The sequence below is a fragment of the Periplaneta americana genome, chromosome 15 (assembly GCF_040183065.1).
Source record: "Periplaneta americana isolate PAMFEO1 chromosome 15, P.americana_PAMFEO1_priV1, whole genome shotgun sequence".
In the NCBI taxonomy this organism is placed as follows: Eukaryota; Metazoa; Arthropoda; class Insecta; order Blattodea; family Blattidae; genus Periplaneta; species Periplaneta americana.
Window position 1 is genome coordinate 30,530,803 of NC_091131.1, and position 24,395 is coordinate 30,555,197.

Genomic DNA, 24,395 nt, shown 5'->3' on the forward strand with positions numbered 1-24,395 from the left:
ACATCAGCGCATCCGGGATTCAATGTAACAGTGGGCTGATGCATGTATCCAAGCTCACAGAGGGCATATTGAACATTTCATGTAAGAAAGAGTTTCACGTGGTATGTTGGTATGTTCTGTTCCTGTGTGTTCCCCATGATTAATGTATTATGAATAGTTGTAGAAAATGAGTTCTAACATGGAAATGTAGCGTTTACAGAACCATGTCCATATAACATATTTTCTTCTTCTATGTGTGAGAAATGTTTTCTGAAAGTTTGGCCATACCATTTTATTACACCCTGTACAGACCACTCAAGATAATCAGTGTACGTCACTGAATTTCGACTTCATATTTTCAAGATTTCCTGAACTGAAAGCATAAAATTCCGACACACAAGTTTTATTATATATTTTTCGCAATCCTTATTTAAAGCATCATTTTTATTTTATATGCAGTAACAGCCATACGCTCGAGACAGCCAATAAAAAGAATAATTATCTTCTGAACAGTCCACGTATGAATTCAATTCTTTAATATGTCAAGTTCAAGTATGTATAGCCTACTTTGTTGAACAGTAAAATACAACACATACATAAGTTGCACGTAATAAAAGGGCAATATTTTAACAAAAGTAAAAGGTTAATGGTGATACATTATAGAAACTGTATGATAATCCATTCACACTCATTTGATCATAATTCACATGAAAGATTTATTTAAATACGTCTAACATATTTTCAAGACTATCAAGTTAAAAAAAATGGAAGACTAGTATAAGCTCACTTAATAATTAGACATTTCATTAAGAACCATTTCTCGTTTCTAAACCAGTACAGTTCGATGATGCTATCAGTCATAATTCCTTTCTTATTAAGAGGGTCATAATACAAAGGCCACATATCCTGACAAATTCTTATTGTTTCATAAGTTTCTAGAAGGTTCCCAGCTTTGTTTTAAAATAACTGAATAAAATGCGTATTATTATAAATTTTATGGTGAAAGAAAACACATAAACTTGCAACAGAATGGAAATAGTAAAAACAATATATTTCCCAGTGATGACTGAACTCATTTATGTATGTATGTTCATACTTTTAGCTTCATTTTAAATTGCTCCTCTGTCACTGTATGTGAGCTGATCTCAAAATTTGCTGTATTATATAAACTTCAGTCAGCAGTACAACACAAAGGTGTACATTAAGTTTCTCTTCACGTAATATAATAACACTAAATTGCATAAAAAATTTTCATTTGTTCATGGAATTATGTAGGCCTACTGTATCATTACTAAATATTTTTCTTATTATGTTCGGTTTAAATTTGTTATGAGTAGGCTTATTACAGTCTAACGTTTTATGCATAATAAACGAACAGTTTTGTCATTGAAACCTGAGATTATTTATTTATTTACCTTTCATGGGGAACTGACAATATTTCATACAATGATTTATATTTTGGGTCTTAAATAATGATATCTCAGTTTACTTCAGCAAAATAGACTTCCCAAATTAATGAGAACAGATCAGTGACTCTCGATTTACATATAATATGTTGTTGTGTTGATGAAAATACAGCAACAAAGATAATAAAAAACGTAGAGGAAAATTAATATTATTAAAAATGCATTATATTTATTGTCAATGCATTCTTTCAAAATGTTGCAAAAATATACTATATTTTTCCATTAAGAACATATTTTATAAGAATAATGCACATATACAAATAAAATCCTTAACTCCGCAACTAAACCTCAACTGTTGTATAATTTATTTACATAGGTACATACTAATACATCAATATGTATTTTCTTAAAAATTCTTATTAAGTGGGTTGGCTGAAAACACTAATGTGAAATATTAGATTTTAAAATTCGGATACACAAAATACAAATAAACTTAAATCAATGATAATCCTGATAATCTTTTATTAACACATTTTTAGAAGAAAATAAGTCTGTTACCATATAGTATGCCCAAGAGGAATGTGAAATACTTCAGGATAATGCAGTTTGGGGGTTAAACTATATCAATCTCTATATATCTACGTATGAGAGAAATTGATGGGAGAAATATAAGAACAACTTGCAGTTTCATGTACTATACTTCTTTATGTGCTAGCAGTATAACAGCTGAAGGAGGACATTTAGAACAACTTGTATAAATTTCAATTACCGGTACCATACTCGTACCGATCCAGAAACAAAGAACTGAGCATGCGCAGTATGTTATAATAACTGGAGCTTGGAAAATTCTGATGGCCCAAATTTTGTTTTTGGATCTGTACTATACTGTATTATTTTTATCCGCTTGTGTCAAAAACTGTGAAAAAATGCAACTGTACTGCAGTAGTGGAACTCTCATACATTGTATTGATGGAACTTGTAAACATTCTGTATGTTTACTGTATTTTGTTTCTGTGATTATCCAGCCTTGAAAAAGCAACGTTATCCTTATTGCAAAGGCTTCCTGGGTTCTACTATGATGGTCGGCAGTCACATAAACATAAACATGACCACAATTCTCTTGCAGCTGTGATAGTCAAAGTAAGACATCACCAGGGTCTGTATCAAGATCTGTTTCAGTTTAGAAGAAAAGAAATTTTTCAGTCTTTTCAGTGAATGCAAGATTGAGAAAGTTTTCTTACAAACATATTTTACCTGTGCATTTCAGCTGAGGTCCAAGTCGAAATGGAAACCTAAGTTTTTAACGGTAGTACTGAATGATATTATAGTATTGTTTAAAATCACTAGTAAAAGTGTATTCATGCTGATGGAGGTTAGTAATCTTTGATGTCCTAGTAGAATTACTTGAGTTTTACCTGAATTAAGGTTTAGCCTGCATTTTTAGCCCAGCTGCTGGCTGACATGAGATCATGATTTAATTTTGATAGGCTATCATTAAGTGAGTTTGATCGTGAATGTATACAGGGTGTATCTAAATTGGTGTCAAATATTTCGGGGATGTGTTCGTAACACAAAAACATTACAAAAGGTTCATATGAACATTGGTCTCAAAATAATTTATTTCAGAGTTACAAGACAAAATTTAATGTTACAAAAATTGCTCGAAGTGGCTTCCTCCTGATTCGATGTGTCCCCTAAACCTGCGTTACATGCTCTGGCATACTCTGTTGAAAATTCCTGGAGTGTTTCGTATTTCGTGAAATCCATTTGGTTACGCTCTCAGAATAGCAACATCAAGTACAGGAGTCGCATAAACCAGGGACTTCAAATGTCCTCAGACTAAGAAATCCATTGGATTCAAATCAGGCAATCGAGCAGGCCATGCAATGAATCCCCTTCGACCAATACATCTTTGGGAAAATCGATCACTAAAAAAATTACGAACTATCAGACTGAAATGAGCTGGAGCAGCATAGTGTTAAAACCATTCATTGGATGACGTCCAGACGCACATCATCAATTAAATGATGCAAATCATTTCGTTCTGTTCACTCACAGAATACATTTTCTTCTGATTTCTTTGCACTACAAAATACAAACAAACAAAAAACCATCAAACAATCTGCTGTCAATGAAAGGGCAAATCCTTTAATAACTCCCTAACGAATGGTTTTCAGACCCATATTCTCATTAACTTTTTTAATTGTTTTGATGTTAAGAACACGTCCCCGAAATATCTGACACCAATTTAGATACACCCTGTATATATCTGAAGAGCATCTGCATAGAGATGGTGCTGACAATGATGAAGAGTAGTAAAGATGTTCATATAAATAGTGAAACATAGAGCTCCTAGTATAGATCCTTGAGGGATTCCTGCCTTCAGGTCTCTTGGTCTTCTTCATAAACTTTTTAATTATAAATGTCAAATCTAATGATGAGCACGTTGATCACTTTTTGGACTGAGGGATGACTCCACTTAAAATACACAAAATAAAGATAAAATCTACTGTAGCATAAGGGTGCCAGACATGAATATAAAACTATGATACAAGTTTAAAAACTGATAGAAGAAAAATATCTGCGTTAGAGTTGAAAGAAAACTATTAAAGTTAAATATACAGCAATGATGAAACCCACTGCAGTTTATAAAAATAAGACAAGACATTTAACAAATAATGTGATATTGTCCAACAAATGGAAGAAGAAAATTCTGAGACATACCTAAACATGGTGTTTCAGTAGCCCATTACAAACTTCTAGGACTACAGAAAGGGGGGTTATTGTAAGGAAAAATTTTAGAATAGCAAAGCCATATCTGGAAATATGTTGGCTACAAATTATAACCAATTTCGTGCTGTTTTTTTAACATGCAGTAATTTCTGTCTAAAAATGAATATATTCTATGTACAATCTATTCATGGTTGAACTGACTCATAGATAAGGAATATGAACAAAATTTATTCAATACACACAGCACACCAAAAACCATTTTGTCAGTATCAGGAATGCTGTAAACGTTTGTTTTCACGAAAATCGGGAAATCGATTCTTTTGGACTATAGCAATATTTTCCCTTTATAATTTGTAAAATAACTAAGTAAAATGTCTTGATAAAGTTTCAAATTCCTGCCTTAATATTCAAAGATGAAAATTGTACTTTGTGTAGATTCAAAAGCCACCTCTTTGATTACATAATATATGTTGGCACCCCTCATTTCTCGTGAAAAACAACTGAATAGACTACAGTGGGCTATAATGGACTTTATGTTGTCAGCAAACAGCTGGATACATTAAGAAGATTGATTGATTGATTGATTACGTATGATGGAAATCAGGTTTTCAAAAATATTATTTCAAAGTAAATTTAAAAAGAATTAAGGATGCTGCAAACATTCAATATACCACCAAAAACAAGGTATAGTATATAACAAAGTTTAAATAGCCTAATCTTCATTAAATGAAATGGTGACTAAATAAGATGTGTAACATACTCAAGTTAGAGGAATGTGTTATATTACCGTAATACATTTATTCATGACTGAGTACTTACCGAAGTGGCATAGTAAAATTTGGCTATCTTCTTTTGATGATTATGTGGCTGAAAAAGATGAAACAAAACTGTATATTAATCTAGAATTTCAGTGTTATACCTAACACTACCTCAGTTAGGCTACTCAATGTAACAATTTATTTATCAATTCATGATTTATAATGGAAGGGAAAGGACTAATGCACTCTGAATAAAATAGAGAATTATAGCTCAAATTTTTGACATTCAAATTATGCATAGAAATCTCCAGTATTACTTTTACATGAAAGCATCAGCTTAACTTTTACTATTTTATGCTCGACCATGCCGAAATGTAGTAATTATACACCTGGTAGCAGCCCTTTAACGGACCTCATTAAAGTACACCTATTCATTAAAGTTCAGGTGTTCCACCAATCAGAAAATACCATTGTAGCAATATGAAAGAGCAAGTATCGATTATTCTTGGATATACAATCGAAAGACAACTAGCGCGAGATTAGACAAGTAAAAATGGCGGACACTAGTGATAACGAGCTGCAACTTACACTGCCGGAAATTTTGGCAAAAGCACTCGATGTGACTAATAACTTATTAACTTATGGTCGATCATAAACAGTTGTATGAAACTTGCTTGCGCTCGTTTCATAAAGATACTCGTGTCTTAATTACTACCATTATAGGCTCGTTGCATAATGTACTATTAACAGTTCTTTATTAAATACAATACTGCAACATCTGTGGGAACGATCAGTTCACATGAAGGTGTAACAATAATATGGTCCTGATGGGGATCCTAAAGAAAACGGGCGTGGACTGGAAAGAGAGGTGCCTGTTCAGTAATCTTTATATGAAATGAGTCAATCAGGATAGGAGAAGAGATGTCTGAAAGAAGCAAAATAGGGAGAGGAGTAGGTCAAGGATGCCCTTTATTACCTACTCTGCACAACATCTATTTGGAGGATTTAGTAAAGAACTGTTTTCAGAACATGGGAGGAGTGATAGTGGAAGGAAGAAGAATAAAGTGCATAAGATTTGCTGATGATATGGCATTGTTAGCAGAAGAGGAGATGATATTAAGGGATATGCTACTGAAGCTAAATGACAGCTGTGAGCAGCTGGAATGAAGATAAATGCCAACAAGACGAAGACCATGGTCACAGGAAGAAAAGTAAAGAAGATAAACTTGCGAATTCTAAATGGGGAAGTAGAGCAAGTGGACAACTTCAAATACTTGGGATGTACTATAAGAAGTAACATGAGCTGCTGTCAAGAAGTCAAAAGGAGGATAGCAATGGCAAAGGAAGCTTTTAATAGAAAAAGGAGCATCTTCTGCGGACCTCTGGAGAAAGAACCATGTACGAGACTAGTGAAGTGCTTTGTGTGGAGTATAGCATTGTGTGGGACAGAAACATGGACATTACGACGAAGTGAAGAGAAGCAACTAGAAGCATTTGAAATATGGATATGGAAAAGAAAGGAACGTGTGAAGTGGAAAGACAGAATAAGAAATGAAGCTGTGTTGGAAAGCGTGGATGAAGAAAGAATGATGCTGAAACTGAACAGGAAGAGGAAAAGGAATTGGTTGGTTCTCTGGTTGAGAATAAATTACTTTCTGAAGGATGCAATGGAAGAAATGGTGAATGGGAGAAGAGTTCGGGGCAGAAGATATCAGATGATAGACGACATTATGATATGTGGATTGTATGTGGAGACTAAGAGGAAGGCAGAAAATAGAAAAGACTGGAGAATGCTGGGTTTGCAGTGGAAGAACTGCCCTTGTGCAGAACACTATGGATGAATGAATCGATGATAATTACACTGTAAGCTGAATGAATGTACGTTCCTAAATGTGATTGCTGGTTTCTATTATATGCAGATATAATCAACAAAGATCTCACTTACATACATATAAGCACATTCACACACGTGGGCGAAAAATGGTCGATATATTTTGCCTCGAATCCTATCATTCACGATCAATGCCCTTATACATGTCACAATTGAGGGGTTTGCCGGAAAAAGGGCGTATACGTCAATAGGGCGAATTGAGATACATGCACTCTAAGATGGAAAAGTAATGGAACGGAGAAAAATTCTCTCCGGCGCTGGGATTTGAACCCGGGTTTTCAGCTCCACGTGCTGATGCTTTATCCACTAAGCCACACCGGATACAACCCCGAGGCCGAACAGAATCGTCTCTGATTGAGTTCCAACTCTTGGGTTCCCTCTAGTGGCCGCCCTTTGCACTACGTCATAGATGTCTATGAACGTCGGACCGAAGTCCACACATGTGCTCAGGTGCACTCGTTATGAGTGACTAGTTGGCCGGGATCCGACGGAATAAGCGCCGTCTTAAATCACTTCGTGATTTACGCATATCATATATTATTTCAATGTACCGAAGTACATATGATATTTCCATGCAGATATTCTGCGTCATCATACGATGGAAGAGTAATGGAACGGAGAAAAATTCTCTCCGGCGCCGGGATTTGAACCCGGGTTTTCAGCTCTACGTGCTGATGCTTTATCCACTAAGCCACACCGGATACAACCCCGACGCCGAACAGAATCGTCTCTGATTGAGTTCCAACTCTTGGACTTCGGTCCGACGTTCATAGACATCTATGACGTATTGCAAAGGGCGGCCACTAGAGGGAACCCAAGAGTTGGAACTCAATCAGAGACGATTCTGTTCAGCGTCGGGGTTGTATCCGGTGTGGCTTAGTGGATAAAGCATCAGCACGTAGAGCTGAAAACCCGGGTTCAAATCCCGGCGCCGGAGAGAATTTTTCTCCGTTCCATTACTCTTCCATCGTATGATGACGCAGAATATCTGCATGGAAATATCATATGTACTTCGGTACATTGAAATAATATATGCACTCTAAGGTTTTAAAATGCACCTGAATAAAATGTTATACACGCACACAGCCCTCTCCTGCAGGTATATACATTACAATCAACACAAAATTTCGCTACTATAATTATAAATAATAAGGGTGTATAGGTCTATCCGCCTTTCTTCTGGCAAAGCCCTCAATTGTATAGTATAATGACATTCAACCCAATCACATGTAAACACCCTGTCACGAAGAACTTGTCCAAGCGCACTTATTATTTTTACAAGTGGCGTCAATGAATATATGTACACGGCAATGCAGCGCTGTTGCTACTGGCTATTGCCATACCATACAAGTAAACACGCTCCAAACGTCAGGAAATTTGGACCGCACTGTAGTTACCTCTACAATTTGAACAGGCATTTGAGTAAATCAATCACTTATTTTTATACAGCTAACTCACCATAACTTGATATCTAACATCATTCGTTCGGATCTCTTCATCTCCGATAACAATGGGCACATCTTCGCATTCAGATGCTGTTTCCTTCAGTGCTGCCACCAGTTCCTTCCGCTCCTTGCTTCCTTTCAGGTATGCTTAATAAAATAATTTTATAAAACAAGATTAAATTATGAAACACTGTTCAGTGAGTGAGTTGACAGCGAAATAAGTGTAGTGCCGAAAGGTACTTGTGCAGGTATAAACCTGTCACACTCGTGGGTCTTAGTTCGAACTTAGGATTAAGATACAAATTAGATTTACTTTAAATCTTATTTTAAGGGGACACTCAACTTAAAAATTGGAGAAAAAGTGTCATGGAAATGAAAAATTAAATTTCTACAATAATTTACGTGACAGAACTAAATCAATATGCAGAATTCTTCCCCTATTCATTGAGAAGTCACAGTCAAATGCACAAAGCCAAAAAATAAAAAATGATAATTAAAAGTGATATTTCAATTAATGATTGATTAAAAATTGAAATATTTTTTATTTTGAAAAGCATTGGATCTAATGAGCTGAGATTTTGCATGTTACTTTCCATGTGTATATTAAACTTTTTCTCCAAATTTGAAAAAGTTCCAAAATATAGTTGAGTGTCCCCTTAAGTGATCATGCTTCATTTAATTTAGGATGCTCCTTGTTATTGTTATTATTATTAATTGTCATTATTGAGTGTAATTAGTTACCACTGCCACCGGGTATATACCCATTTGCAGTGTGAATAAATACATACATACATACATACATACATACATACATAGGTCTAAGTAATCCAAACTACTTTATATCTTTACTACTTCCACAATGTTCCAGAGCTAAGTTATTCATTCTGAATTAATATTGTAAGTCATGTTTATTGTGCAAAATAATGATAATCACGAACATTGGTAAAAAAAGAAAATTCTTTATTAACGACAATTTAAAAATATGCAGATCAATCAGAAATTGTGCCTCATATAAAGTGAGAGACAAAGAGGAGAAAGCAGAAAACAGGAACAACTGAAGAATGCTGGGTTTGCAGTGGAAGATCTAACCTTGGGCAGAAAACTATGAATGAATGAATGAATGAATGAATGAATGAATGGAGTGACAATGTTAGACCATGGATTTCTTCATAGGTGGTATATCCCTTGTCGCGAAGAGTTTGAGCGATTGTGGACCTGATTTTATGATGCCTGACATTGCGTAATGTGCTACAATTCCTATATTGGCCTACTGTATACACTTATATGTATTTATCTTAATTTGAGACTCGCCTAGTGACGAAATATGAAATCCATACGACGTTCCTTCCTACTGCAGAACTTGTCAATTACCCTGGTGTTAAACCCTTCATCTTGGACATCATACTCTTTTCTTTTGACAGTGTTGTAAGAGCAGTGAGGCGATCCTGGGATATAGTGTTCCTTAAAAATGTTTTTATGCGTTTTAAGCAAGAAAAACATCTTTCTGGCTCAGCAGTGGTCATTGGTGTTGTAACCAAAATATTTAACAACTACGTTAGTTCACAGAATGGATCCTGTGAATTGTTGGAGGCTATGAAGCGTAACAATTGAACAGCTCCATCTATATTCCGGAAGGCAGGTGTTCTGTATAGAACTCAAAGTTGTGTCTTTAACACTCTTTTGTTCAGTACAGTATAGCTGTTGACAGCAACTTCAAATTCGCGTTCAGGAAAATTAGGCTATCCAAAAATTGCCAGAAAATTTGCTGTTTAACAATTTTGTTGCGTCTAGATAGCTTAAAGACTGGAAACGGTGAGTAGTTTTCTGAATTATATGGTCACATACTTCCTTGGCTTCAGTTTTCTGGGATTCCATTCTCCATCGCTTGCTGACTGGTTCAGGAGGAACCTCAAAAACCAGGTAGATGGCAGCAGCAGTCGGACACTTGAATTACCAAATAGGCCTACATTGTAAATAGTCCCGAGTTCTTCCACAAACAAGCATTCTTTCGTTACACTTTACTTTTGCAATCTCCAAGCTGTGTTGTGCTGAAGCTGACTACAGCACTTCCCCGCGTAAAAATAGCCAATCAGGGCAGTGATTTCAGCTTTGCACATGCGCATTAATTGTCTACATTCTCATGTAGACTTTTGAGTAGCACATTGTACCCCCTGAGGCACCAAAGAGCTAAGACCGAAGAACTAAACACTCTATAACGCGTCATGAACATAACCACGGGAAATTGTCAAATGGCAGATCAGATACTATGGTGGTATTGCAAATACATTATTTGAGCAAAAATTATCATTGTGCTGTAGCACTGTAGCACATAAGGACGGGCCGCCCCTGGAATTAATGTGTTTTATCTGAATAATTCGTTGCTAAATAAGTGATATAAGAATAGTGTAACGTAACTCATTGCCATTGCTACACAAATGACGTCAAGTGTTTAAATTTTCATAACATTTTATCCATTTGATTCTAGAGGATGAATATTTCACGGTGAAATATTAATGGAGCTTTATTTGAAATCGAAGTCACACAATAGTGATCCACTCCAAGAATCATAAGGCAATTTTCTTCACAACCTTCCATGCCACTTTAAGAATAATTTGGCAATCGAAATGCTGAAATTCTTATCGAAGAAACAAATTATTTCTGAAGAGAAATAAATCACACATACAGATTTTTTCGTTGAGATTTTAGCCTAAGTTTTTACCCCCTCAATTTACGAGTATGTAGGCATATTGTGAAAGCATTAGCATCAAGTGAAACATATTATTTATCCATAAAAGTTTATTAGAGGATACATTGAAAAACAGTGGGACTACAGTCGTGCTGCTGCAGCTTCTGAGTAGCACATCTTAGTACTCTGTCTGCTTAAGCGAACAAATTTAAGCCCCCTCATCACGTCAATTATTTACCTTAATTTCTTGCACACGAAGTAAAAATAAGTACCTATGCAGATGATATTGTTATATGGGCTACTGATAAAAATCCAGATAAAACATTAAAGATTATGCAAACAGCTATAAATAACATTAATACCTGAGCACAAATGTGTAACCTTGTACTTGAAACTGTAAAATTGAATAAACCGTCTTCACAAGAAAACACACCTTCAAAACTAGAAATCTTACATTTAATTGATTTGATTTAATTTCTTCCTGTAACCACTACAGGTTGCCATCGACAAAGAGTACCATGATACAATAGAGTAAATGCCTTGAGCCTTAGTGATAAATTGTTGTTAGAGTGAAAAATAAACAATTTGAATTATATTGAAACACATGATATTAAACGAAGTAACGTCAAGGAGATGCGAATTAGTCATGGTCCATATGTATGATGCCTGAAAATAGCTATTGAGCCTTTGAGCCTATCATCAAATCCAGTACAATTCAAGTCATAAGATCCTAGATCAATATTTTATGAAAACTTCTATAGAAAATGCAGAGAATTCCTATGCAAATCAGTCCCAACTACACTTTACCAAAGAGTTGACGACACTCACTTTCTTCCATATGAAATTCACATGTACCAATTGCCTTTCTAATACAATAAATTTGATGAGGGGGAAAAAAAACATGCACACGCACACACAGAGAGAGGAGGGGGGATATATATATATATATATATATATATATATATATATATATATATATATATATGGCATAGAAGATGGCCTAGAATGTGCTGAAAATAAGTGTTTTCCCCAACTTTCTATCATTTTCCTGAGCTGAGCTATTGCATTTACCATAACTGTCTACAAAATCCAAAAATGTCGACTGTCATAATACAAAAATGGCTGTCATTTTTAGGCCTATATGAAATGTTATGTTTTATTTAACAACGCTCCCAACTGCAGAGGTTATATCAGTGTCGCCGGATATGCCAGAATTTTGTCCCGCAGGAGTTTTTTTACATGCCGGTAAATCTACTGACATGAGCCTGTCGCATTTAAGCACACTTAAATGCCATCGACCTGGCCCGGGATCGAACCCGCAACCTTGGGCATAGAAGGCCAGCTTTTATATGAAGGTAGGTACAAACAAACTAATATTAATTTCTGTCTACTTAGATAGGGATCATCACTATTCAAAATAAACATTTTTAAGAATGATCAAGCTACCAATTAATTTATTCCTGGACCATTTAGTATGGATTGACCCAACAAACAGTAGGCTATATGATTTCTTATTGCTACTTGACCCTTAGAAGGTTATCACAAGAATTGAGGCGTTTAAATCTCTGGTTATCATAATGAACTTTCAACCATGAAGACAGGATTGACCAATATTCCTTTCTATGTAAACTCACAAATCATTTATCAACGATAACATAAGTCTTAGACTACAGTTTGTTGACAAAATATTCAGAGTGGAAGCAAAAGACGAGCATGCAGCAAGTGCATAGGTTTAAGGAAACAAATTCTACGAATTACTGAAAAAGTCAACGACAACCTTGTGTGTGGTTACCGAAGATAAACTGGAAGTAGAGCTGATTTGGGTTGTAGTTTTAGAATGATAGTTTCTTACTATGATGTGAATTATGTATCTCACAAGTTGGACAAATTTCCAGCAGATACTGTGAGGAGGGTGAGTAGACCCACAAAGTGTTATTACTGTAACGTAGTACGCGAGTTTGAATCCAGTGAATAGCCATGAGTTCGTAGATGCAAACAGTGGCAGTAGCCAACAGAAACACCAGGAACATTTGCTGGGACTTCCTGTACAATACTGAAAATCCAATACATACTATAAAACCCCAATGTTGTACAATGTAACTTCTCGTACTGCCTATACTACATCATATGTCTTTCAGTCAACATGTAAACGACCAGTTATCTCCAATGGTCTGGAATTTGTTTCAGTTCATTCTGAACATTTGTTGAATCGACTATAGATAATAAATAACTAACCCTGTACACCACAACCATTCTAAGCGATCTATTTTTTCGTACTGTGTTCTGGTGACAAGACAAAATCATATACTTTACCAAATCTATCTCTCTACTTGCTTCAAGTAAAATTCCCGTGTTTTCTCTAATAGTTTGTGGATTTTCTTCTAACATATTCACGTTATCTGCATACACAAGCAGCTTATGTAACCCATTCAATTCCAAACCCTCTCTGTTATCCTGAACTTTCCTAATGGTATATTGTAGAACAAAGTTAAAAAAATAAAAGTGATAATGCATCTTCTTGCTTTAGCTCGCAATGAATGATGTCTTATACATTACCAATAAACAATCTCATGATTCTCAAATGTAAGTGCTACAATTAAATATGAAACAGGGATGATGTCTTATACATTAATATTAAAAAACTAATAAACAATCTTGTGATTCTCAAATATAAGTACTGCAATTAACTACGAAACAGGGCGATAAATTATACATTACCCTAATATTACATAAACAATCTCATGATTCTCAAATATAAGTACTGCAATTAACTACGAAACAGGGCGATAAATTATACATTACCCTAATATTAAATAACCAATAAACAATCTCGTGATTCTCAAATATAAGTACTGCAATTAACTATGAAATGGGGATGAATTATACATTACCCTAATATTAAATAACCAATAAATAATCTCGTGATTCTCAAATATAAGTGCTGCAATTAACTATGACATGGCGATGAATTATATATTACCCTAATATTAAATAACCAATAAACAATCTCGTGATTCTCAAATATAAGTGCTGCAATTAACTATGAAATGGGGATGAATTATACATTACCCTAATATTAAATAACCAATAAACAATTTCGTGATTCTCAAATGTAAGTGCTGCAATTAACTATGAAATGGCGATGAATTATACATTAGCCTAATATTAAATAACCAATAAACAATCTCGTGATTCTCAAATATAAGTGCCGCAATTAACTATGAAATGGGGATGAATTATACATTACCCTAATATTAAATAACCAATAAACAATCTCGTGATTCTCAAATATAAGTGCTGCAATTAACTATGAAATGGGGATGAATTATACATTACCCTAATATTAAATAACCAATAAACAATCTCGTGATTCTCAAATATAAGTGCTGCAATTAACTATGAAATGGGGATGAATTATACATTACCCTAATATTAAATAACCAATAAATAATCTCGTGATTCTCAAATATAAGTGCTGCAATTAACTATGACATGGCGATGAATTATATATTACCCTAATATTAAATAACCAATAAACAATCTCGTGATTCTCAAATATAAGTGCTGCAATTAACTATGAAATGGGGATGAATTATACATTACCCTAATATTAAATAACCAATAAACAATTTCGTGATTCTCAAATGTAAGTGCTGCAATTAACTATGAAATGGCGATGAATTATACATTAGCCTAATATTAAATAACCAATAAACAATCTCGTGATTCTCAAATATAAGTGCCGCAATTAACTATGAAATGGGGATGAATTATACATTACCCTAATATTAAATAACCAATAAACAATCTCGTGATTCTCACATATAAGTGCCGCAATTAACTATGAAATGGGGATGAATTATACATTACCCTAATATTAAATAACCAATAAATAATCTCGTGATTCTCAAATATAAGTGCTGCAATTAACTATGACATGGCGATGAATTATATATTACCCTAATATTAAATAACCAATAAACAATCTCGTGATTCTCAAATATAAGTGCCGCAATTAACTATGAAATGGGGATGAATTATACATTACCCTAATATTAAATAACCAATAAACAATCTCGTGATTCTCACATATAAGTGCCGCAATTAACTATGAAATGGGGATGAATTATACATTACCCTAATATTAAATAACCAATAAATAATCTCGTGATTCTCAAATATAAGTGCTGCAATTAACTATGACATGGCGATGAATTATATATTACCCTAATATTAAATAACCAATAAACAATCTCGTGATTCTCAAATATAAGTGCCGCAATTAACTATGAAATGGGGATGAATTATACATTACCCTAATATTAAATAACCAATAAACAATCTCGTGATTCTCACATATAAGTGCCGCAATTAACTATGAAATGGGGATGAATTATACATTACCCTAATATTAAATAACCAATAAACAATCTCGTGATTCTCAAATATAAGTGCCGCAATTAACTATGAAATGGGGATGAATTATATATTACCCTAATATTAAATAACCAATAAACAATCTAGTGATTCTCAAATATAAGTGTTACAATTAACTGTGAAATGGGGTGATGTCTTATACATTGATATTAAATAACCAATAAACAATCTCTGATTCTCAAATATAAGTGCTACAATTAACTATGAAACAGGGGTGATGATGGCAAGGTGAGTTTTGGTAGTTAACTCGTATCCGCCTTTCTGCCCTAAACACCCTCTCCCCATCCTTAAACTAATATTGTTTGCAATGAAGTTTTGTTTCAGAATACTTTCAATCCGATTTACTTATTCCCTTAATAATAATAATAATAATAATAATAATAATAATAATAATAATAATAATAATAATAATAATAATAATAATAATAATAGCTATCAATTCGTAAGAACTAATAAAATCAAACAATAATAATGTATACTTACATAATATTGGTTCATTTTTCACACGGAAGTCATCAATCTTCACCTCTGGTACAACTGAACTCAATGCCCGGCAATTAAGCCTAGAAAGAAAAAGTATGTCAAAAGTTGTATCTATGGCAAAGAAAGTTTTTAATAGAAAAAGGAGCATCTTCTGCGGACCTCTGGAAAAAGAACTAAGGAAGAGACTAGTGAAGTGCTTTGTGTGGAATGTAGCATTGTACGGGGGCAGAGACATGGACATTACGACGAAGTGAAGAGAAACGACTAGAAGCATTTGAAATGTGGATAAGGAGAAGAATGGAACGTGTGAAATGGACAGACAGAATAAGAAATGAAGCTGTGCTGCAAAGAGTGGGTGAAGAAAGAGGTGAAACTGATCAGGAAGAGAAAAGGGTATTTGTTGGGGCACTGGTTGAGAAGAAACTGCCTACTGAAGGATTCACTGGAAGGAATCGTGAATGGGAGAAGAGATAGGGACAGAAGAAGATATCAGATGATAGACAACATTAAGATATATGAATCATGCTATTCAAAGACTAAGAGGACGGCAGAAAATAGGAAAGATTGGAGAATGCTGGGTTTGCAGTAAAAGACCTGTCTTGGGCAGAAAGCTATGAATGAATGAACAATTATTTTGTGACAGAGTAAAATTCTTCATTATACACGACACATTATTGATCATTATACTATTTTTTATACTTATCTATTATTATTTTATTATATTTGTATTTTTTGTATTCATAAACGCAATTTAAATTTGAATTTACACAATGTAGGCCCTAAATAAATCTCAAATTAAAATTAACAACAACAAAAATAGGCTATTATGCTTCGTGCTTACGTGTTTCGCGTTCGCTGTATAAAAGGCAAGAGAAAGCTAGTGAAGTAACACTTTAGAAATTGAAAGATTTTGTTATTAACAGCTATACAAAACTGTGGCAGTGTCAGTACAACTTCAACGAAACTCGCTATCACAGGCCTACCCCATATAGGCTAAACAATTACTCCACAAAAAATAAATAAATACCATATTTATTTAACGAAATGGCACTTCAAATTCAAGCACCGCTCGTTTACCAGTACAAACACTTTCATAATTCTGTAACAAATCTGAAGGGAACCGTAATCGGTCAAAACGGTAATGATGTGATAAGAAATGGCTAATGAGACAGACAGTTACACTGCACATTATAAACTGGAGGTTTATTAATTACCTACATCTCCTCACTATAATAAAATAGCCTACGTTTCCTGCTGAAATGGAGCTTAATATGAAAAAAATAACGAATTAACTTGAGCATAGGCGAAGTTATGGGGGGGGGGCACTGCTCCCCCCCCAAACTTGTCTGAACGCTTTTTTCTTTTCTATAAACTTTAGAAAATATTGAATTCAAAAGATCTTATTTGCTTTTGTTTATGATTAAGTTTCTGTGCTTAAATTGATGAATTAATGTCTTCAGATCATGTGTCTGGACTGTAATATTTATATATATTTTATTTTAATGTACCGAAGTAAATATGATATTTCCATGCAGATATTCTGCGTCATCATACGATGAAAGAGTAATGGAACGGAGAAAAATTCTCTCCAGCGCCGGGATTTGACCCCGGGTTTTCAGCTCTACGTGCTGATGCTTTATCCACTAAACCACACCGGACACCCACCCCGGCATCGGACAGAATCGTCTCAGGTTAAGTTCCAACTCTTGGGTTCCCTCTAGTGGCCGCCCTCTGCACTACGTCATAGATGTCTATGAACGTAGGACTTAAGTCCACACATGTGCTGAGGTGCACTCGTTATGAGTGACTAGTTGGCCGGGATCCGACGGAATAAGCGCCTGGAAATATCATATGTACTTCGGTACATTAAAATAAAATATATATGATATGCGTAAATCACTTCGTGATTTAAGATGGCGCTTATTCCGTCGGATCCCGGCCAACTAGTCACTCATAACGAGTGCACCTCAGCACATGTGTGGACTTCAGTCCTACGTTCATAGACATTATGACGTAGTGCAAAGGGCGGCGACTAGAGGGAACCCCCAAGAGTTGGAACTTAATCTGAGACGATTCTGCCCGACACCGGGGTGGGTAGGCCTATCCAGTGTGGCTTAGTGGATAAAGCATCAGCATGTAGAGCTGAAAACCCAGGTTCAAATCCCGGCGCCAGAGAGAATTTTTCTCCGTTCCATTACTCTTTCATCGTATGTAACACTTATTTTAAATTTCTGAAAGTTGGGGAGGCCGAGACGTAGATGGGAAGATTAATATTAAAATCGATTTTAGGGAGGTGGGATATGATGATAGAGACTGGATTAATCTTGCTCAGGATAGGGACCAATGGCGGGCTTATGTGAGGGCGGCAATGAACCTCCGGTTCCTTAAAAGCCAGTAAGTAAGAATGTATAAGAATTCCTATACCTCATTTGAGGAATGGAAGCATTGTAATTTTTCTTTTGTAACTCGTATGTTAGAAGTCTGCAGGTGTTCAGGCCGCCACTTGGAGATGTATGAATAACATACGGTACTGCACAACAATGCAGAAAAAAGAAAAGTGATCCCGGTATAATGTGTAAACTTAAAGATGAGATTAAATAAAATAATTAGAGTTTACATTTTATATGATATCTTCAGGAATGTAAGCTTCATATAAAAAAAGTTTCTGTTAGCACTGTTACGTAGTTTTATAGATGCATGCACGCGTTTCTATACGAGGAAAAAAAGAGGAAGATTGTTTTAAGTTATGTCCTATTACAATTTGTAGTAGACCTACAGTTCAAGCCCTATACAACTCGGTCCGAAACATCGCGGATATGGATGTAACACTGTAAGAAATATGACCCCGAAAATACTTTTATTAAATGATCACATTCTGATATACTGTACCACGGTCAAGCTATAACGGGGGAAGAAGTAAATGATGTCCCCCATAACCTCGTTACATGGGGATTCTATGGTTTTGCTTTGCCCCCCCCCCCCCCCCCAAGGAAACTGTTCTTTCGCCGCTTATGAACTGGAGTGGAAATACGTGAGCGTTATCTTTTGAAACTGGCTGTACAAGCAATTCATTCTATAACAACAAAAAATTGCTGTTCCATGACCACAGTCTCTGCAAAAAGTATTACGTAACTGGAACTGAACATATTTTTACTGATTTAAACAGTCATTTCCAAACATTATGTAAAATCTCGTTACCCTCGCCATGCGATCCCCTTACGTAAAACTTCGTTTAGGCTACTTCCACTGTGCGACCTTCAACGTATGACGAGGCGATCCTTAGACCTTCTTGCAGTAAACACGAGTATTTTCCCTGAACCATAAATCTGTGAATAGACCGTGTTTTAAATACCTGTATGATAAATTTCCCTCACTCAGTTATGATAAAGTCAAATCTGGAATTATTGTAGACCCCCAGATACGTAAATTAATGCAAATCAAGATTTCAGGTATAACTCGAAATTATTCATTATGTAAATTAATGTTAAGACAATTATTTTGATGTTTTTTTAGTAGGTTATTTTACGAAGCTTTATCAACAGCTTAGGTTATTTAGCGTCTGAATGAGATGAAGGTGATAACGCCGGTGAAATGAGTCCGGGGTCCAGCACCGAAAGTTACCCAGCATTTGCTCATATTGGGTTGAGGGAAAACCCCGGAAAAAACCTCAACCAGGTAACTTGTCCCGACCGGGAATCGAACCCGGGCCACCTGGTTTCGCGGCCAGACGCGCTAGCCGTTACTCCACAGGTGTGGACATTTTGATGTTACGTGTGATTTTGAAAATAATGCTTGGGATAGGTTCAAAATGGTTGTAAATGATCTCTTAGGCAACTATAGACCCCAATTACAAAGAAACGATTGAAACTATGTTGCATAACTTCAGAACCTTGGGCAGCACAATGTCCAACACTATGTACAGAGATGCACTCATTTCGAGTGACTAAGTGGCCGGGGTCCAACGGAACAAGGCGCTGTCTTGAATCACGCAGTGATTACTTACACTTATGATATTACTACTATGATGTACCGAAGTACATATAATACGAGTATTTCAGTGCAGGAATTCTGCATTACCATATGGTGAAGAACGGGCAAAACTCTTAATGCGTGCACCTCTGTACATAGTGTTGGACACTGTGACACAGTAGGCTACATGAAGGTAGGCTGCCAAAGGGGAACAGAGAGGTAGAACTTAAACTGAGAAGGATTCAATCCGGCATCGGAATTTGGATCCGGTGTGGCTTACTGGATAAAGCATCAGCACGTAGAACTGAAAACCCGGGTTAGATTCTCGGTGCAATAGAGAATTTTTCTCTGTTCTACCCATTCTTCATCTCTGTACATCTGTTTTCCATTATTCATAAATATTTCAGTTTTCATAATATGAAAGACATATTATGTCTTTCATATTCCATATATCTAGTCCAATCTATACATCACTATCAGATACTATCTCTTATCCCTATTAAGGTGCATCTACACGGTTCAACTTTTCTTTCAACTTTACGCATTCAAGCAATGAATGCAAGATTGATATAGATAGGCCTATATATATATGGCTGCAAAACGGTATTTGTCGCATACAGGGGGGAGAGCCATTAATCCTTCCCATTGAAGGCTTTAAGGAACAAACTTGGACAAATACCCAATGTCCCATCCCTACCTTCCCGTGGTGCAGCTGTTAGTAAGCATAATTTTACAAGCTGAACTACAGGGAGGGGCTACTCATCAATTAGCACTGGTCAGCTTGATGAGTTAATGACTGAATTTGGTATAATTTTCCTCTATTCAATACCTAATTCCCTCTTTACCCTTTCCTATCCAGTCCTCTGACTGAACTCTTACTTTCTTCGACCCCGACAGTATTAGAGCATTCGAGGCCTAGGGATTCATTTCACTTTCCTTCCTCCTCTTTCTACTTTTCTGTTCCCAGTGCTGACCTGCTATGGCACTAAAATCGTCCTCCAGTGGCTTAAGGAGGGAAAGCTGGTGATCAACAAGATCTCCCAGCTAGGTCTAATGGACCCGTCGACCAACAGCAGATGTGGTCCTCCAGAGACACTTTGGGGGTTGTGTGTGAATGAAGTAGCCACCAAAACGTTAAAATATGGTGTTCACTTGAATCGGCTACATCTTGCCATTTTCAATCTGTGCGTCAGTGGCTAACCATGACAATATCTTTGAAAAATATTGGAGTGCAAGAGGTCAAATGCCTGGCATTAGAAAAAATATATATATATATATATATATATATATATATATATATATATATATATATATATATATAATTTGAACTGGTAATGGAAATTACGGGAAAACGGCTGAACGGATTTTAATATAATTTGAACTGGTAATGGAAATTACGGGAAAACGGCTGAACGGATTTTAATGAGTCACCCCTCATTTTCATGCCTGGCATCCAAAGTTTTTCGGAAAAGTAGTAGTTTTCAGTGAAATGTCAATTTTCCTACATAATTTTCCTATTTTCCAAAATCCATCTGTTGTCAGTTTGAGAATTATTTTATTCAATCACGGCCGATTTGATTGAATTTCAGAACAAAACACACACTACAATAAACAATAGGCTACTACACGAAGGCCATGACCTGCAGGATTGCCGACATATTTAGAGCTCAATTCAATTTGTTATTAAAAACTGATTCTGCAGTGTATAATTTTCTGAATACAGCTGTGTATTGGATATTCAAATCTACGAAACTTGAGGTGGTTTGATGACATTATTACCATTAGAAATTAAATATTATTAAAAATCAAATATTTTTACACTTATTAACCCAGTGGGGTTGGGTCATTTTCATATACTTAATGGCGGTGTAGTGTAGATATTGATATGTGTCATTGTCTTCAGTATTGGCTCGCGAGAGCGCAAAAATTACAGTTCCTAAGGAAAGATCAAAAGATATTACTTACTGATAAAATAAGAGGCCTAGAAAATTTTGTAGTCTCCAGATAATTTCAGCAGGATCTCTTAGTAGAATAAAATGATTTTATGCTCTACATTTCAAGTTCTACATGCAGCAGCTATACGAAAATGCTATTGTTCGAAAGCTTAGCAAACCTGACATTTTGTTTAACTTTTGCCTACAATCCACAATGACCTGAAATAGCTACTGCTATCGTCCTGACATTGATACTTGCGTTTTCGCGCTGAAACTCAAAAACGGAAGTTGGATAGGTTCAAGAAAAAGTATTTGGCCTAAAAAAATCCATTCAGAGGGAGTATGTTTCATTATTATGGAAGCAAATAACTATCAAAAAGACAAGTATTTTTCATTAAAAATAAATCTAACGAACTTACTTTGCAGCAGTATTTGCTGCACAAGCCACTAGTATGTATATATATATATATATATATATATATATATATATATATATATATATATATATATATATATATATATATATATAATATTGTAAGTATAAATGCAATGCGTGCGTGCAAGAACGACCTTAGCAGGAACCGCTAAAGTTTATCATTGCCCGTATGAAGATGACGTTCAAAACGGCGCACCATGTAAACACAAAATCTTAACGCATCTTAATTAAATGGGCGTTTTAAACTTAATTCGGTGAAACGAGCGTTGAACGACTTGCGCCGATTTTGGAATAGACACCGACGCACTTGAACTACCAACAGAGGAAACAAAAAATCACACTCAATCGCTTTCACCTTCATCTTGAAGGGGATAATAAAAGCCTAACCTAACCGCGTCGGTGTCTTCCAAAATCGGCGGAAGTCGCTCAACGCTCGTTTAACCCTTAATTCTTTCAATATTCTTCCCAGATTCCATGCGCACGCGCATGAAAAATTTAACCGTGTAGATGCAGCTTTACAGTACTAAGTTTACGATGAGTTAAAATGTAATTACATACCGGTAATGGTATAACTGACACTAATTAAATGTCAAATCTTCTAAATGCTGCCGCGCTTTGACAAAGGCCACAATCTTAACAATGTTTACTTCGAATCAGAATTATCTTATTTCTTGAGCAATTATTTTTATAGCTTTTTTTTTTTTCATTTTTTATGCGTAAAGAAATGCGTAATTCATTACCGACCCCGACTAGCAACAGAGATGAATTTTTTAAGATCTAGGCCTACCAGCCTAGGGTACCGCAAAATCACGACTTCGATTAAACAAAACTCCAAAACTTAAACTAATAATTTCATAACAAACTTTCGATACAGAAAATCAATTACAAATCTGGGCTGTTCTTATACACGAACACATTTTTTTTAATTAACAGTACGTGCTATAATTCTACTCCGTTTAGAGTTCGTATTATAACTTACTTGGACAACCCTCGACACATGACAAGTTGGTCAAGGACGAAAAGCTGTCAGTGAGTTCCTCTATGTAATCTGTATAATTAAATATTAATTTTATCACCACAAAAGTGACACAAACTATATAATTGCACTCATATACACACTTCTCAAACTTTAATAAATGGAAAGTCAGACTTTACCTCATACTAGTACCAAAACTAATAACCAAATGTAGGCTAAATGTTTTCTTTACCTTTGGGCATTGCAAATCAATCCTTGTCGACATAAATTCAGCATCTTCGATCAAAAAATAAACAATAACCCACAAATTTATACGGATAACTTATCATCGACCTTTGTTCCGTACCACCCGAACAGATGGCTACCATCTATTTCTCAACTCGATGCGCAATAACCGACTGCGCACTTCTGGAAATAATGGGAACTTTCCACTCGCGAGTGGGTACCTGTCTCAAAACGTCGAAAACAAAAACTTTGTCATATTCCACTGTTCCTATCTCGACAGTCCTGTAATTATGAGTATCAATAAATCATGGGAACTCTAACCTACGTGCAGTGGACTACAAAATACATTAAAATATAGATCGAAATAGTATTAATTTGACAGGGCTATCGACATGGAGCACGGCCCGCTCGATCGCCGTTCTGACCTCAATAGAGATTACTTAGATTGAGAAAGAGAAGTCAACTAAAATGAACCGATAATTGATGCAATACCTAATAATAATAATATGCCCATAATTTCAATTATGTCGGTAAATTTTATCTTAGAATATGAATTTTTCTATTGAATCTGCTGATTATGAGGCTGACTGGACCATAAAATGGTATAGGTATATGTTTATATTGGAATAATTTTAAGAAAAGACTTCGAAACAAATGAACTTGGAAGTGTTGCAGCCATTATAATTCTTTATTAGTGACTTTTTAAAACAGTTTATTAAGAGTCGATAACAGAATGAAACACTGGTGGAATAAGAATGACAGATAGAACCGGACTACTTGGAGAAAACCTGCTCGACAGCCACTTCGGTCAACATAAAAAATGCATCGCTTATCGCTCAGTTCCGTTGTTGAAAATAATGATAACGTTTTCTAATTGTTTATTACATAAAAATGAAATTTCGATATCCTCCCATATCACACGAGACTGATGTCTGATTTGAGTTGCGTTATTTCATGAAAAAATATGAACGTGAGAAATGGAATAACTTTGGAATAGAATGAAATTTACAGGAGGGGGACACTTTGGCCCAGCACTG

General features: G+C 35.4%; 1 protein-coding gene across 1 annotated transcript in view; it reads right to left on the bottom strand.

Annotated features, from left to right (window-relative positions):
- The window catches only part of P5CDh1 (delta-1-Pyrroline-5-carboxylate dehydrogenase 1), a 60,452-nt gene extending 36,677 nt beyond the window's left edge, over positions 1 to 23,775 (bottom strand). The window contains exons 1-4 of the mRNA XM_069846863.1: positions 23,366 to 23,775; positions 15,819 to 15,898; positions 8,226 to 8,359; positions 4,938 to 4,985 (exon numbers count right to left, since the gene is read on the bottom strand). Coding sequence (XP_069702964.1) covers positions 4,938 to 4,985; positions 8,226 to 8,359; positions 15,819 to 15,898; positions 23,366 to 23,409 — 306 coding nt within the window. The 5' untranslated portion in view covers positions 23,410 to 23,775. The remainder of the gene's footprint in view (positions 1 to 4,937; positions 4,986 to 8,225; positions 8,360 to 15,818; positions 15,899 to 23,365) is intronic.
- Positions 23,776 to 24,395: the final 620 nt, after the last annotated feature.